General features: G+C 45.6%; 1 protein-coding gene across 2 annotated transcripts; it reads right to left on the bottom strand.

The window, feature by feature from the left end:
- Positions 1-8: 8 nt before the first annotated feature.
- Positions 9-15947, bottom strand: LOC121351590 (fatty acid amide hydrolase-like). Of its 2 annotated transcripts, XM_041463869.1 has the most exons (20): positions 15897-15947; positions 14338-14375; positions 12952-13092; positions 11965-12027; positions 10699-10819; positions 10210-10302; positions 9016-9176; positions 7873-7958; positions 7571-7654; positions 6695-6757; positions 6474-6551; positions 6292-6380; positions 5559-5595; positions 4204-4352; positions 3924-3986; positions 3542-3617; positions 3080-3164; positions 2833-2920; positions 2184-2318; positions 9-1917 (listed from the first exon to the last, which is right to left on the bottom strand). In XM_041463869.1, exons 2-19 carry the CDS (start codon positions 14340-14342, stop codon positions 2208-2210), a joined length of 1593 nt encoding a protein of 530 aa, XP_041319803.1. In that variant the 5' UTR covers positions 14343-14375; positions 15897-15947; the 3' UTR covers positions 9-1917; positions 2184-2207. The 2 variants fall into 2 exon arrangements, with proteins under 2 accessions (XP_041319803.1, XP_041319802.1); XM_041463868.1 differs by having other exon boundaries at positions 9-2318.
- Positions 15948-16067: the final 120 nt, after the last annotated feature.

The raw sequence follows: 16067 nt of genomic DNA on the forward strand, positions 1-16067 counted from the left end.
CAGGGGCCTTTCACCAGGATGAGTAAAGTTTATTTTAGTGACCTCAGTACTAGGAAATTCTTGCACTGGAAATGTGCATTGATGAGATAGGGAGGAAGCAGTAGTACTGTCAGTCAGTAAAAACTCAGTTCTTTCTTCTTCCCACTGTTAGGAGGATGCAGGTATTTTTAAAAAGTAACTGTTTACTTTAGCCTCTCTCCTCCTAGCAAGGTAAGCTTCCTCACCATGCCCACAGAATGAACTAAATATTGAAATTAGAATCTTAATGTAGTGAAGCATTTAGGAAGCGATTTGAAATAAATAGCTTTATCTAGCAGGGTCGCAATTGAATATTTTAAACACTCATCTCATAATTCCTTGAGTAATACCATTGAATTAGGAAATATTCAGCTATTTCCTTCAAGCAGTAATGTTGTTAACTGAAATTTATTCTCGTGAAACTCTTACCAACACCCTTATTGCTAAGCACTACATTTCAGCAGTTTCATTGTAATTTATGTTGGTAGTGTTAATAACTTATCATTAATAATATACGAAATCCTTGCTTTGAGACTGTTCTTCCTAAAGCTGAGCTATACTAGACTCCAGTGAAAAAACAGTTGTGGCAATATCCCATTCAAGATAAAAAACATTATCAACCATACAATTAACTGTGCATGCTGGTGACAGCTGATGGTAGGAGTTGATGTTTTAACTCAGGAAATTAAGCAGGGGACAGCAATGCAATGTTCTTGGATTTAGATGCCCTATGACAAAGCCATTAGTAAAGTGCTAGCTCTGGTTAAGTTGTATGTAGGTATGGGAAAAAGAAATCCCAAAACTATACTGAGTTTGGGAGAAACTGCAACTACTTTCTGTTTCTTCTTTCCTTCCGAGCTACGTAAGAATTCAGTGATCTCTGCTGTCTGTAGGACAGCTGCTCCAGCAGCCTGATCACAATTCCAGGATGCCCAATAAGGTAGACAACAGGAGATACCTCTGACCATTCAACCCAAAATGAACACAAATGCTTAGGTTTAGTTACTCCTAAGCCTCTCCTTTCACATGGCCCTAATGGTTCTGGCAGGACAAAGGTACTAGGGAATTTACAGTCTGGAGTCTTTCAATAAAACAACATCGTGGCTTACAGCCGTGTCATGCTGTATGTAGTAATCCATGTCTACCCTGATTACTTTAGGAAGTAATTTAAAGATAAGAGAAGGCTGGCTTCTTATCTAGAGCAGGCTCTTTGCTGCATATGCTCTTTTGCTCTTTGTGCAACACCTTTCTTGCATCCAGCTTCTATTTTGCAGTAGCTCAGCAGCATTTCCTACAAATTCCACCTGTTTCTAATAGCTGGCTCAGCATCCCTTGAACAGTATTTCATAGCATTATCCAGTGGTTTCTTCCATTTGGACACTCAGATGATAGTAGGCTTACATATAAGCAACCAGCAGGAGAAAAGAGGCTCTTCAAGGCTTAGCTTAGGAAAAGGAGACGTGCAAAAGAAAGTCAAAACACTGCACCAGGGCTTTGGGGTGGAGTCAAGGAGGGTTAATGGTGTGGCTTTTCCTCCCCTTGCATGCCAGGCTGAAAGGGAGGCAGGACTCTGGGGCAGTGAGCACACCCAGACGCTGTGCAGCCGTTGGGCTGACCTTGCACTGCTGGCAGCACCTCCTTAGCTACAGGCTTTGTGGTTTGCTCCCAGTGCCTGAGTACAGGGCCAAAACAAACACTGCCTAAGTGCAGGTGGGTTAAGATCCTCCTCATTCCAAGGGTGCTAGGCAGTGTTTGCTGCCTTTCCCCTTCAGAAACAGTACCTTTGTTCTGTCCTGGAGGAGAAGGAGTTCCATGACCAGGTTATGGTTGTACCTTGCCATGTCCAGTAGTATGAACTGTCCTGCAGATGCAACTGCCTTCCACCCATACACAGGACCCCTACATGGGAAGAAATTGTAGGAGATAGTTGCAGCTTCCCCTGTTGGCAAAACCCCAACTAGCTAGCACAGTTAGTCTCCCTAGTATAAACTGGACCATCCACCAAGCAGGGAGCAGAAATTATGTCTGCTCAGCCTCAGTGCCTGATTAGATCAGTGGTTTGTCCCCATTCCTCAGATGGGCCTGCTGCTATGCCTTATTCTGATGATCACTGAAAACAAGTTCACTCTAATACTTGGTCAGGTCAGACTAGGAAAAAAACAGACTTGTTCCCCATCTTGGTTGCTCCATCATGCGAGGATGTCATAATAAATGGATGGTTTTTTGGTCTGGTCACGGAATTGCTCTAGCTTTAGGCCGATCCTCAGAAGAACAGCTTCATCCCACCATTTTGCCATGACCTGGGAGAAGATAAGAGGCAGAAGGAAAATGATGAATGAAAAAAAGTAGCATCATATAGATGCTCTTGAAAACCCTGGAAGCAATTCCCCCCCCGCCCCCCAACATCCTCAAAAGATGTTTTCTCTTTTTATCCCAGTAAGTATGGCATCACTGTATTTGGGATAATGGCAGCTGTGTGACTTTCAATTGCAATACATAGATCTTTCCTTTACATGAGACCTGTTTCAAGGGGAAAATATTTAAAAGAAGTTAAAGAAATGAGAAGTAAGAGAGGAAAGGGTAGTGACAAATACTGGGTATTGATGCAAATAGGCAGGGAGACAGAGAAATCTTTCTCAAAGATACCCAAAGAGACCTCTGCCATTTAGGAGTGAGGCAAATCACCCTAAAATTTAAGCTTTTATTTCCAGTACCTGATCTCTCCTCGAGTGAGCTGTGTGAAACAGGTTGTGATGCAGGACAAAGCCAGCTGAGGATTTTGTGCCCCAGCATTCACAAAGAGCAAATACTCACCTGGAGGCTAATCGGAAGCCCAGCAGTAGAATATCCAATGGGAACAACAAGGCCTGGAATCCCAGTGAAGTTACCAAGCTGCATGAACCTAGGGGGAAAAAGCTGTCATTGGTATTCCTGGGCACAGCAGCAAATTAATCCTTTTTTGGTAGACAGCTATGATTAATCTCTCCCACTTACAGTCTGCAGGTCTTTGCCAGCTGTCCCCAAATGTTTGTTTCTGTAGTGCAAATAGCACTTTCCTTACCTCATGGACCGGACTGTGAAGGACATATCGCTGCTCCCAGTCAAGAGGTCAGATTCATAAATTCTTGGAGCAGTGCAAGGAACAGCTATGGAGGAATCACAAAATGACTGAACTTGAAAGGGACTTCAGGAAGTCATCCTGTCTAACCTTCTGGATCAGGAATGGTCAGCAAGTGCAGGGTGCCCGTGACCATGTCCAAATAGCTTTTGAATATTCCCAGGGATGAAGATCCCACAGGCTCTCTGGGCAACCTGATGCAGTGCCATGGATACAAGCACTAAGTCTAGAAATACACAGTGGTCTCTCTAATCAGGGTGCATTATTGTCTAAGGGTGCAAGGCACAGCAAAGTGCACAGAAGTCATACTCTCAAAATTGATGAGGGAAAGTTAATGAAGTGACTGCTCTTAAAAAGCACCACACAGCTGTTGAGGACTGTCTCTTTAGCCAAGAGTGCCAATACCTGGTGTAAGGATACAGTTCACAGTGCTGAAGATCTCTTGCAAAAATCTCATGCTCCGAGTTCTCTGTCGGTTTGCCTGCAAGCAGAGAGAATACTGTTTGATGGGCCCTCTTGGCTCACAAAATTCATGTTTGATGTTGGCAGACTCTGCCCATCAGCATCTCTGCCTTTGCAAAAGGAGACACCATTCCCGCAATTTGCAATCAGGGTACAGGCATGTCCTCTGCGGTGCCCTACCATCCTGCATGCTTTCACAGCAGAGGACAGCTGAAGATGGGTGACATCTTCCCATGGGTATGGGGAGGCTAAGAGAAGCCCCAACCCCACCTTTACAGTTTCACTAAGTGCCTCCCTTCAGCCTTCACCCCAGTATGTTCCTTACCTTAATATAATCCAGAGCTGTGAACTGGCAAGCCAAGGCCAGGCTAGCCCGAGTTTCCAAATTCTGAAATAGAGAAAATTGATCAAGGCTCTGCTTGCAGGAAACTGAACTGTGACAGCCCAGGAGTTCTCTTCCAGGTCTGCTCTTCTATACCAGTAGCCATCCAACAGCTAGTTTGTCATAGAAGAAGCAGGAGCACCTCAGGTTTCTCACTGACATGACATTTGATCAGTATCAGCCAGAACAACTACTGACACTGCTCCAAGCTGCTGCTACTTACCATTTCATGGAAATGTTTATTGAAGTCGGGTTGCAGGAAGTCCCTCATCTCACTGAGAATGCAGATCACATGTGCCACTCGGGCTTCCTCCATCTCTGGAAGAGAGACTTCAACCACACTGGCTCCCAAACTCTGCAGGTGCTTCACCGCTGTGTACAGGACAGGTAAATCACAGAGAGCATCCCTGAGTTCTCCAGACTTCACAGAAAGGCTGCAAAGCCCCAGCCCCTGCAGAGTGAGAGTCTCCAAATGCCATTGCAGGGCAAGCACCTTCAGTGCACCCCGTGGCATGCAGCTGCAGCTGCTTCCCGCAGGGAAATGCTTTCAACCTAACTACAGCTCAGTATTCCAACAGGGCAGGGGCTGCAGACAGGTTCCTAACTTACCTGCTGTATTCAGGCAAATTCACCTCACCCCTCTAGCCTCCCAGTTCAGCCAAAGAGTAAAAGGACTGACAATGTTTCCCTGAGCACTTCACATGACCAGTGCTCTATCAGCATGAAGTGATTATTTAGCATCAAGAGATCCCATTCAAAGCCTCTTCTGAACCATAATGGTAAAGGAACCAGGGAATACTCAAGAGACCAGGTAAACAATATAGAGCCACTAAATCTTGATGCCCTTTAACAAGGCTGAACACCAACACTTTGGGAAAAGTGAATCTTTTGTAGTCTGAAAAGAATCCTTTCTGTGACCCCAGCTTCTTCATAAATACCCAAGCTTGCCTATGATCCACCTCTCCTAAGAAAACTCTATAAATGTAGAAGTGTGTTTGTGGAAATAAGGAGGGTGAAGAAAATCCAGGCAAAGCCTGAATACTCAGCTCCAGTGCAGCTACTATACCAGGCATTGTAAAGGCCTTCTCCCCTGCACCCAAGTACTCACCAGGATCAATTTTGCTTAGTCTAAATCCTGACAAAGTCACCCTAAAGGCACCACTTGGCAGATTTCAAGGAAATACCAAAGGACTGGATATATCACAAAGACCCAGTACTCTATTACTACTGACCATTATGTTGTGAAACAAGGCCTTCCCTTAAAAGTCTTTTACCATTAAAGCTTGCAGAGTAAGTATTACCAAGCACAGATCTGTCTTTATACACACAAAGGCTGAGCACACTGGACTGAATTCTTCCATTGTAATCTGACAAGCCCACAACTGCTGAGCTTTTTAACCCTCAGCAGTCAGGGGGACTTCCCCAATACAAAGTTACTGCTGTTTACCCAGCAGATCCCTGTAAGCAACTGCCTTTAAGGACTTCAGACAAGAGCTACTTAATGCATACATAAGAGGAACAGCAAGTGACACCATAACATCAGGCACAATAAGAGACTTACAGATTTTCCCTCTTTACCTTTCTCACAGGCAGACAGGACTTCAGCATCACATGCCTAAAGAATAAGAGGAAAGAACTTTAGTATCTGCTCTCTTCACCTTGGTGAGCACATTCACCAGGACTACAGTCCTTATGGTGCTTTCCTTGTTCCTGTCCCTACCAGCAGTGAAACAGTCCTACAGGACTTAGGTCACATGCTGCAGGAGAACAGCTTGCAGGTCACACCCTTAATGAAAAGGAAAGGTCACCTTTTCCAGAGCAGAGAATATTCCTCATCTGCACTTTGCCAGAGACAGTAAGTGTCTTTTTTGTACTTTCAGGAAGAAATCCTGAGTGTATTTGTGGGGCTGTATTACAATTTTCAAGCAGTACTAGCTTGCAAGCCCCATTTTTACACTGGAATAATGAAATAACACTCAGCAGCTACAGCACTGTCACCAAGTGGATACACTCCTTTTCCTCATTTGATTTTAAACTAACTGCCTTTTGTTATCAGTTCAGAAGCATTGCTTCCAATAGAATCAGCAGTAGTCATTACCTTCCTCATGCCTCCAATACACTCTTACTCAAAAGGCTGCCTTAAAAAAAAAATCTCCATGTTGATGTTTTCACACAGGCTGTATTATCTTCCAACTACAGGACTAAATATGAGAAGTTTTAATGATGACAGGCAAGAGAACAATGAATGCACTGGGCTCCTTTAAAATCTTATTTTGCAAATCAGCAGAAAGATAAGAGATAAATCAGGCACCTTAAAAAATGTCCAGTCCACTCCCAGTTTTAAGCCTTTCAGGTCAGGAGCACACATATCAGATAGGGTTGCTTTGGGCTGTTTTAGTCCTGCATGGAACAGAGAAGAGTTCCTCCTTTTATTCTAGGATGTCTCTAGGAAGGGAGAGCATCTGGGCTCAGGGAGGGAGAGAGCTCACCTACCATATGGATAGAGCAGATCTGGCTCAGCAAGGATACTGTAAACAATGGCTGCATCTGCCACTGATGTACAGATAGGGCCTGTAAAAGAGACCAGTTATAAAAAAGTGACAAGAGGTAAATAGTACCTTCCTCCCCAGGTCTTTTCTAGGCAGAGATTGCCTCCTCTGTGAGAGAGAGCAGCACACAGCAAGGTCCCTGAAGTAGAGCACAAGTCCTCTTACCTACACTGACTGTGGAGTAGGAGAGTGGCAAGCTGCCATGACAACTGATGCGCCCAAATGTACCTGGAGAACAAGAAATGGGACTTAGCTGGGTATCAGCAGTCACTGGGAAGAGCCACCTCGATGGCTCCGGTGCACCCAGGGTAAACAGCAAACCCCTGCCAGTCACTTTTATGTCTGCTGTTTCAGAGCCCAGTCTCTCATCCTTCAGTACCCTGTTCTGCTGACCCCAATCTGTCTCATCAGTAAAACATGTGAATAGTGAAATTGGTTTCCCCCCAGAGAAATTATTTAGTTGAAGGGAAATATGTGCAGGGACATTTTGGAATATTTGTATTTAAATATGCAGAAGCAGCATTTGTAGTGTGGAAGATGGGGAGGCAGGAGCAGGATTATCAACAGCAGGAGACAGCACCCCATGGGAGGTCTCACTCACTTCACTGGTGAGACTTCATGCCTAACGCCAGCTGTATTCTGCAAGTACTCATGTCACCTTTCTGACCAGTTGCATTTGGTTATCATCCACAGATGAATCAAGATTTGTCAAGCTGACCACATGTAAAGGACAGAAAGAGAGTAATGGCTGAGTATTTGGGCTCAGATGAAAGGTAGAAAGGAAAGGGTAGAAAGGAAGGGCAGCATGCATATTTTGTTTAGTATTTGACGTAAGTTTGACATAAGGTTTTTCGAACATATGTTCAACAGAGAGTAGAGAATACTTCCATGCTAACCCTCATGACTCTCAGGGTGTTATATTTCAGAGTTTCTCTGGTCAAATTTTACTTCACAGGAATTAGTGTCTGACTTGTTTGTGGCATTCTATCTGGAACAGCAAACAAGACAAACACACACCCCTCCATGATTAAAGGGCTCTACCTTTCAGCCCCACCACACCACAGAACGAAGCAGGAATCCTCACAGAGCCTCCTCCATCTGTGCCAATAGCCACGGGGCAGAGACCTACAAAAAACCCACACATTGGCCTGTGATCAGAGACACAACATGTTGCCCTGTCCATTCTACCAGCAGCTGTATCCAAGACAGCACACAGAGCTCTCTGTTTAGCTACAAGTTCCCTCCAGCTGCTAAACCCAAACCCCCCACAAATTCTAAATGCCTGAGGTACTCTGGCTCAGGATCTTCCTCCCACCAACTCCATTTAGGACCAGACCACCTACCTGCTGCTACAGCTGCTGCTGACCCACTGGAGCTCCCACCTGTGAAGTGGTTAGGATTATAGGGGTTCCTAGGGATCTTGTGGTACCTGAAGCAGACAAAGATTGTTTAAATTAACTTTTTCTTACAAGGACTGTGTGCACTATAGGGCAGGAAAAGATCCAGAAACACAGCTCAAGGATTCTGATCTCTTGGTAAAGAAATGCCATTTAATCTTAGAAAGTGCCTGTCCCTAAAAAACAGGATGGAAAAAAGACTTCTGCCTCAGAGTCCAATCTCCTGTGAGCATCAGCAGCCCATCCAAAAGAGGCCCAAAGCAAGAGAAAAGATGCCACTTCAGCTCTTCTGCTGGCAATGGCACCGTGCCATTACTGCCTGCCACAGTGTATGATGCAATTCCAAAAGGTGGAGCAGTTGGTGGCCAGCAATCCTTACAGACAAGCAAGTCAGTTCTGCCCTTTATCCCCAAGCAGCAGCTCCTCACGCCTCCAGCCTGACCACAGCCCCAGCCAGCAGAGCCCTGCCAAGCCGCTGGATATCCAGCCGCCCTCCCACGGTGAGGAAACGCTGGAAATGCTGGCATGATGTTGCAGCCGAGGGGGAGCCCTAGTTCCACCCAGCTGCACATGCACCAAGTGTGTCTCTACACAAGGCTTATCAAGGCTGTGAGCACCACTGCTCTGGGGCCGAGTTCTCAGCTTGGCTATAGCTGGAGAATTCACCACAGTAAAGCAAATTCAGTGAACCTGTTTTAGCTAGGAAGTAAAACCACTATGTTCTCCTGAGATGACTGTACCTTTTTCTCAGTATTCTAGGCCTTCAGCCATCACTGAGGCTGAGCATTACATGACTATCTGTTTTCTGTCACAGCTTTTGTGTACCACTCGTACTATAAACATTCACACCTCCAGGCCTGTAAGGCCTGGCAAACCAAGTTCCTTACTCAGCAGACAACACTTGGAGCCTCTCTTTCCTTTGGTTTCAGGAGCCTTCAGGCTTCCACTAACCCTCAAATGTACAGTACTGGGTTTTCATGCCCCCAGGGTTCTGTCATGCTTCCCCTTATTTTTGTACTCTTCCCTGTGAGTTCAGGACAGTCATAGGTATTTCTAGATTGGGAGAAGAGAGAAGAAAGGGATTTTTACCTATTTGGGTTGCATCCAGTTGTTCCAGTCCCTAGTTCATGCATGTTTGAGACCCCAATAATGATAGCCCCAGCCTCTCGCAGCTTCTTGGCCACAGTAGCATCTTCTGTTTCTGGCTGTGTCCCAAGATACACTGTTCCCACTCGGTGATGGTAAGGCACCTTAAGAAGAAGACACCAAATTATTCATTCTAAAACCTGGCAAAGGAGCATGTACACACTTCACCATCACAACAGATCACAGACATTACGACCCATGAGGTAAGCAAGGGCTAGGGAGCATGACTCTTCAACTCGTCCTGTGTTCATCTCTGTGACTTAACCCTTCAATATTTAGAGGGACATTTAACCCTTCAGTATTTGGTCCTTCTCCCATGCAGAGGAGTCCTTTTCACACCATGATACAGTAGAACAGAAACACGTAGATGATCAAAGCCTGCCTCCCTGCAGTAATGCAATTGCTATGCCCAGAGGCTGAAGATCACCTTGGCCCCACAGCACACAACTCTGTGTTCCATCTTTCTATGGACAGGGCTACATCATTTCAGATCTGCATGCTTTTGAAGACTGCCATCAAGATTAGTTGAGTGTCAAAATAACAGATGGGCTTATTTTCAGGATATGCTAAGTATTCTTTACTTCAAGGCAGCAACAGAAGAATCTGTACATAAACAGGATTCCCACCATAGGGGCACATCTCTGCAGAGCCTACAACAGCCTGATGGCACTGCCACAAGTATCTACTGTTAGCTGTTGTTAGACCACAGGTAAAAATCTTTGTCAGTAGGAATTTTCAAAGGAACTTGTGTATTTCTGGCACGTGTATTTTAAGGTGAGAGGGATGTTTTGCCAGTGGAGCAGAATCAGTGCCTGAGAAATACAGACAGTTACACCCACTTTACAGATGCTTTTATACATTCCTATTTCATCACAAGAGACTGTTTCCCACACCCACCCTCTTCTCCCCATGGATTAAAAAGATCAGTACAAGATACGCAGCACGTCTGCTCTATGCAAGATCTGTCTTCACCTTGCAAAACTTGTTAATCCTACTCACTACAAACCCACATACAACCCCTCATTACAAACATATTCTCAGGCTTCTGCTGAGAAGTTGGTCTCAAAACCTTGTCACAGTGAGCTGTCCAGGTTAACCACCTGCAGCAGAAACTGGCAGCCAGACAAGGAAACTCACCACTTTGAACTCTTCTTTCAGGCACACTGGGATGCCATCCAGACAAGACAGGGTACACTTATTCCTGTAACGAGTAGTGGAGGCCTCAGCCATCTGCACAGAGAAAAAGAAAAAGCATAAAGCATATGCTATGTATATATTTAGCTGAGCTGAAGGTCATCACCAGTATTGGAATGGATATAAAAAATGGTTTTCTTGGCCAGTCTGTCAAAGTTTCCTTCTTCCACCATATGCTGGTGGGAAACTACAACTTGGAACCATCTACACTAATGGATGCCACATAAGCACAGAAGTCCTATTATAAACAGTCATCCAGAAGGAAACAGATTGATTTAATGCTACCTCTCTTCACAGGAAGGAAAGCAAACTTGTTTGTAGTCCTCTAAAGAGAGAGTAAGGAAAAATGTACTTATTTTTCTGCGCATATTGGCCCTTCTAATGGATGCTTGGGGTGGCAGAGGCCGCTTTCCTACCAGAGGCAGACATTACCAGCATTATTTGCTCCCGGTCCCATTGCACTATGGCTCTGAGCGGTGGTGTGGATTTGTCACAGTCCTCCAACATGGCAATGATGTTCTTGGCTACCTGGGTTGGCATCAGCTTCCCACTCCTACAGGACAGGAGAAGTTGGGAGTTTGTTACAAGACCTCCCCTCACACATTCACTCACAGGATTTGTCTCCCATGCAGCAAGATGACAGCTGTCACAGCTTTAAGCAAGAATTAGGTAGGAATCTCTGTGTGGTGATGATCTGAATGCTGTTGACACCACCAAGACTTCTCTTCCTTAAGAGGTGAATTTGCCTACACAGAATGCTCCTTTAGAGGAGAGGCAAAAGCTAGGAGAGTTACCAAAATGTTCCTGAACCACCAGACAGATAAATAGCTGACAGCTATACTGAGAGTCCTCAAGCTCCTAAAATTTTGGAAGCTATGAAACTCCCAGTATATTGAGCTAAGACCAAGAGGTCAGGCCCCTTTATCCCATTACAGAGAAGGGGCTGCCAGCAGTACTGTCATAACCCACCTTTAAAAAACCTTCCCTCCCTCCTGGCAAAGGCTGTGTTACACCACAAACACACCATCTCTGGCTGACACAAAAGCCTCGAGGCCAAGATGCACCTGTGACACCAGACTGCAGTGTCAGCCCTTTGCTCCAATGCCACAGCCTGCAGGCAGAAGTGGCCCTTGAGGAACAAGTTCTAGGGGTGCAAGAATATTTTTCCAAGGGCTCCACTTCTGGCACATGTTCCAGAGGCAAGAAGGATTACCAGGCAGACAACAGCTCACAGAACACCAGAGTCAGGGGGGTGTTTTCAGTTCTTTCCAAGCTGGACATGTTTACTGGGTGAAAGCAGGTGTCATGCTCAGAGAAGCATAAGGAGCTGGGGAACCAAGGGATTCATCAGAGACCCACAGTATGTACAACTGGCATAATCCAGATCAACCTTCCTCTACTTCTCACTCATGTCTGAGAAAACAAGATATGTAGAAATCTCTCTCAGACAAGACTGACAATAAGCCAAAGAAAATGACATTTAAATATCCTTGCAGGGCTTGTAAAGTTGTGCCAGCTCTCCCAGCTGACTTTCCTTTGTTATTCTACTAAAGGAAAAGAACAGCAGGAAGTGATGATAAACAATGGCACCTCAAGGACAATGCTAACAAAGAGATGCCTGAGAGCCTGTGGAAAAGTGGCAGCCCACAGCAGAGGAACATGCGGGACAGGTTGTTTCCAGACCATAATTTCACCTACCGGTAGCATTCCAGATAGTCTTTGATCCCTTTGAAGCTAAAGCCATTCCTAGCAGAATCAGACCTGCAAAAGAAAGGATTAAAAGGTGCAACTGAGCTACCACAGCCAGGTTTGTTCACACCTGTAGACTTCAGCATCACTGTCCAATGCAGATTTGGGCATCACTCACAGCAAACCATGTGGATTGTCAGCCCCTGCATTGCACCTCACACTCTGTCAGATTTCTTGCACACAAGCCAGGCAACAGGCACACTGTGGATGCCACACAATAAGGGACCAGTTTTGCCAGTGTGTTCTAGCTTCTTCATATTCCTCCTGAATACAGCAGTCATTACAGATTTACATTTGCTACTCACCACTACAACATTATAGTCTATCTGGAATATACTTGTGAATCTACTCCCAGGACCTCTGTCAAAAGTTCAATCCAGAGACAGTCAGCAGCACATCTGGGTGTGTAGTGCAGGAGTGGGAACAGCACCATGCAGCTCACACAAAAAAACTGCTTCAACACCAAATCAATAGCTCTAGCACATAATCAGTAAACCATTTCTCATCACTAACAAAGTTAATTTCTCGTGCATCATTTTCTTTAGAACCTGTGTTCCTTCCCTCCTCCAAGCAAACCTGGTGCTCTCTTTGAGATTCCCTGCAGGCTAGAAACAGCACTCCTGCAAAGTTACATAGAGGAATCTATTTACTGACTAGCCAAAGTGCACCTGCTCCAATAGTGCAACCAGAGCCCTGGTAAGGGCAGAATTTGGTCTCTCCCCAATAGGCAGACTTTTCCCTTTCACATTGCTTGTACTTACTGGTGATTTGTAAGTTACAAAAGGCAAGATGACTGACAGCACTATTTGTTTTGTGAAATGGCTGGGCATGGAAACAAGAATTCGATCTAAATTGCTGACAACGACAGCTTCCCACTAACATAACAGTGCCAGCACGTGTATTCTTCCACTTCTCTCTTACACATCACATACTGACCTTGCATCTGTCAGCTGCTTGATAACATCTGAAGGGCTTTTAGCTTCAGACTTGTCTTCTGTAACCCCCGCAGCAACCTCCGGGATAAACGTGGGATCTTCATGAATGTCAAGGGAACGCATAAGCGAGAAGTTGTTCATTCTGAATAAGAGAGAGTCACTGCTGGAGTTTTCAACCTCGACTATGACTAATTTTTCAGACTGTTCAGAAGGAACCTTACCCAAGAACATTTTGTCTTAGCAGTCTGCTTTCACAGCAGGGAGTTGCAACAGTTACAAGCTAATCTCTCTCACATATTTCCTAAAGGCAGCATCAAATCTATTCTGCCTGTTTAACAAAGCCTCCTACCTCTTGATATAAGGCCAGCCTCTGTAAACTCGAGCTGGGAAAGAAATGGTGGAAGCTTTTGATTCACTTTAATTAGACCTCTCATTCACAGATCAAACAAGACAGGAGTGGAGAGGAAAGTAAAAGGAGAATATAGTGTAAGCCATACATTCAACCACTAATCCTGTTAAAACAAGCACCTCTTCAGACTTTTCCGTGACCTGCTTGAACATAATTTGTTTGCAATCAAATACAATGGGGATTGCAGCATAAATCCATAGCTTGGACCACACAAAGCAAGGAGATCAAATCCTGTCACAGATATCCAGGAATGAGCTGCAGTTTAACAGCAGTGACGTTTGGGTTTGATTTGCTCAAAAAGCCCACATCCCAAGTCAAATTCAGGGATGACACAGTTCTCAGTGTCCTGGGATCTGCACAGATGACCCTTCAAATGATGGGCAAACGATATGAAAAAAGCATGAAGAGGTTCCTGAACCTCTTACCCAAGTGTCCTCTTACTCCTTACTTCAATGTACACTTGAAATCAGTTTCTGAACAAAAACATACATGAGAGAAAGAAGAAAGTCTGACCTAAAATAGAGAACATCACTAAAAAAAAAACCTCTGAACTTTATGTCTGGCCTCACTTCCCCACTACTACTATTCTTTTAACCCTGTCAGTGATAAGAATAGCATATTTGCACAGCCACCAGCTTTGAAAAAACAACTGTCCTTTAACAAAAGAGCACAGACAAAGAGACATAAAGGCAAACAAAAGGCAAAAAGAAAAGCTGGCGAATACTGTTTCTATGCACCTGCACGAGTGTGAAAAAAGGTTAATTTTTTCTCATAGAGACCCACTCAAATGACAGCAGTTAAAAAAATAATCTAGCAAACATCTATGAAGTAATCTTATTCTCCAATCAAATTATGCAGCTTTTCTCTTTAATATATACAATTTCAGATAACCTACAAGCAATGTGCAATGCAAGTACCTTAAACCTAAAACAAGAAAAAAAAAGAAACTCAGAGTGGGAAAAAAGTCCCCACGCTTACCTCATTAAGAACGGCAGTAAGCAGATCTGCCCAAAAGCCTAGGAAAAAAGCAAGCAAAAATGTTGGTCAGCAGCAACTTTGACCTGAACACCTTCTTTCACTAGACAAGGAATGCTGAATATGTTCACAATTGATGCAGGCTTGGAGCACCCTAGAGAGCATACAGTGCACACATGCATAATGCTATGCAGTAAAGAAACAGCACACACACTTGTATTTTACACCACAAAAATGGCCTGAAATGCTTTCCCCCCACGTTTCATATTTATGTAATTATAGAAAGAGGACTCTTCTGACTCTTCTGCCTCTGTCCTTCATTGACTCACACTGAAAGCCAGCATCTGCAGCTGCAACACTGTTAAGAAGCATCTACATAGCTCCCATCCGTTATTTTCTTCATGTTCCACAGATTATGCAAACACTGGATAAGGCAGGAGCTTATTGTTTTATTTACTACTAGGACCTTGCCCGTCTCTCAACCAGCTCCCGCAGTAACATGAGTCAACTTGGAAAAGTGTGAGGAATTTAGACTTTGTGGTAGCAGACAGCAGAAAATAGTCTTTCAATACCCTGGCTCGCGGAGTAGCAGCATCAACAGTCCCAAAGAGACCAGCCTTGTTCTGGCCTGTCTTAATATCTTAACAATGGACTTCTGAAACACGTTGTGAGATGTACAAATACAGTACAAGTCTGAGGCAAGGCTCACACTGCCAGCCCCACAAAGCAGCATGTTACCTCACACATTGCATAAGAATTACAGCACCTTTTAGAAAACACACGGCTCCTAATCTCCACCTAATCTAGCACAGCACAATCCCGTAGGAGACTGAGAATCTCACATGCCCCTTCCAAGGGAGGTACTGGGAAAAGAAAGAAGCCCTTCGCCATCCACCAGAAGCAGTCACAAAGCAAAAGATAACTTTGGTTGTTACATCTCGACAGAAAGCCACTCCTAAGGTATTCTCACAAACAAACACAGCCCATCAAGCTATTTCACTCCAGGCCCAGCCGGACACCAAGCTTTGTAACAGGTGACACGGCTGAAAAGAAACTTTTGTGCCTGCTTCGCCCAAAAGGAAAGGCCAAGCAACAGCAGCAGCAATGAGACCCAGCTGCTTCCAGCAGAAGCAGGTGCGAGGTGGGCAGTGCCCAGGGAACGCAGGCTTTTGTCCCCTCTGCATCCTGACACCGAGCGGTCCCAGTGCCACAGCGGGATCAGCCCGCAGGCTCCCAAACACGCCAGAGCCCACCCGAGGGGAGCACCGGCGGCACAGCTGCCTTCAGCACCCTGCTGGAACCCCCTCAGAGGGCTGAGGGACCCGAGTCCTTTAACGCCCAAGAAAAGCTGCTGGCAGCTCAGTTTCGAGTTTGATGTCAGCTTTGGGCCGTCCACACCCGAAGACAGACAGGACCCCCTCAGGCAGAGGCCGGCGCTCTCAGTGCCCAAGGCATCACACCTGAGGGGCCGGGAGAACCCGAGAGCACGCAGCACCACAACCTCCGGACCCCCGCCCGGTTTCCCCCGGGTTTCCCTGCCCCGTCTGCCGGCCCGCACTCACCGTGTTAGCCACGTGGACGAAGAGGCGCAGCCCGGCGCCGCACAGCTTCGGAGCCCACTGCGGAGAGAAGGCGAGAAGTGAGGTGAGCGCCGGCCCCGCCGCCCCGCGCCCGCCGCCCCGCGCTGCCCGTGTGCCGCCGCCCGCAGCACAGGTACGCGGCGGCGGCCGCGG

This window comes from Pyrgilauda ruficollis, unplaced genomic scaffold, assembly GCF_017590135.1.
Source record: "Pyrgilauda ruficollis isolate IOZ18807 unplaced genomic scaffold, ASM1759013v1 scaffold17, whole genome shotgun sequence".
Lineage (NCBI taxonomy): Eukaryota > Metazoa > Chordata > Aves > Passeriformes > Passeridae > Pyrgilauda > Pyrgilauda ruficollis.

Bases quoted from the DNA above. Each gene is read 5' to 3' on its own strand.
- LOC121351590 (XM_041463869.1), bottom strand. The intron at 6,552-6,694 runs GTAAGAGGACTT...TCTCTTTTACAG, and splicing joins CTACTCCACAGTCAGTGTAG to GCCCTATCTGTACATCAGTG. The intron at 2,319-2,832 runs GTGAGTATTTGC...ATCTTCTCCCAG, and splicing joins GGCTTCCGATTAGCCTCCAG to GTCATGGCAAAATGGTGGGA.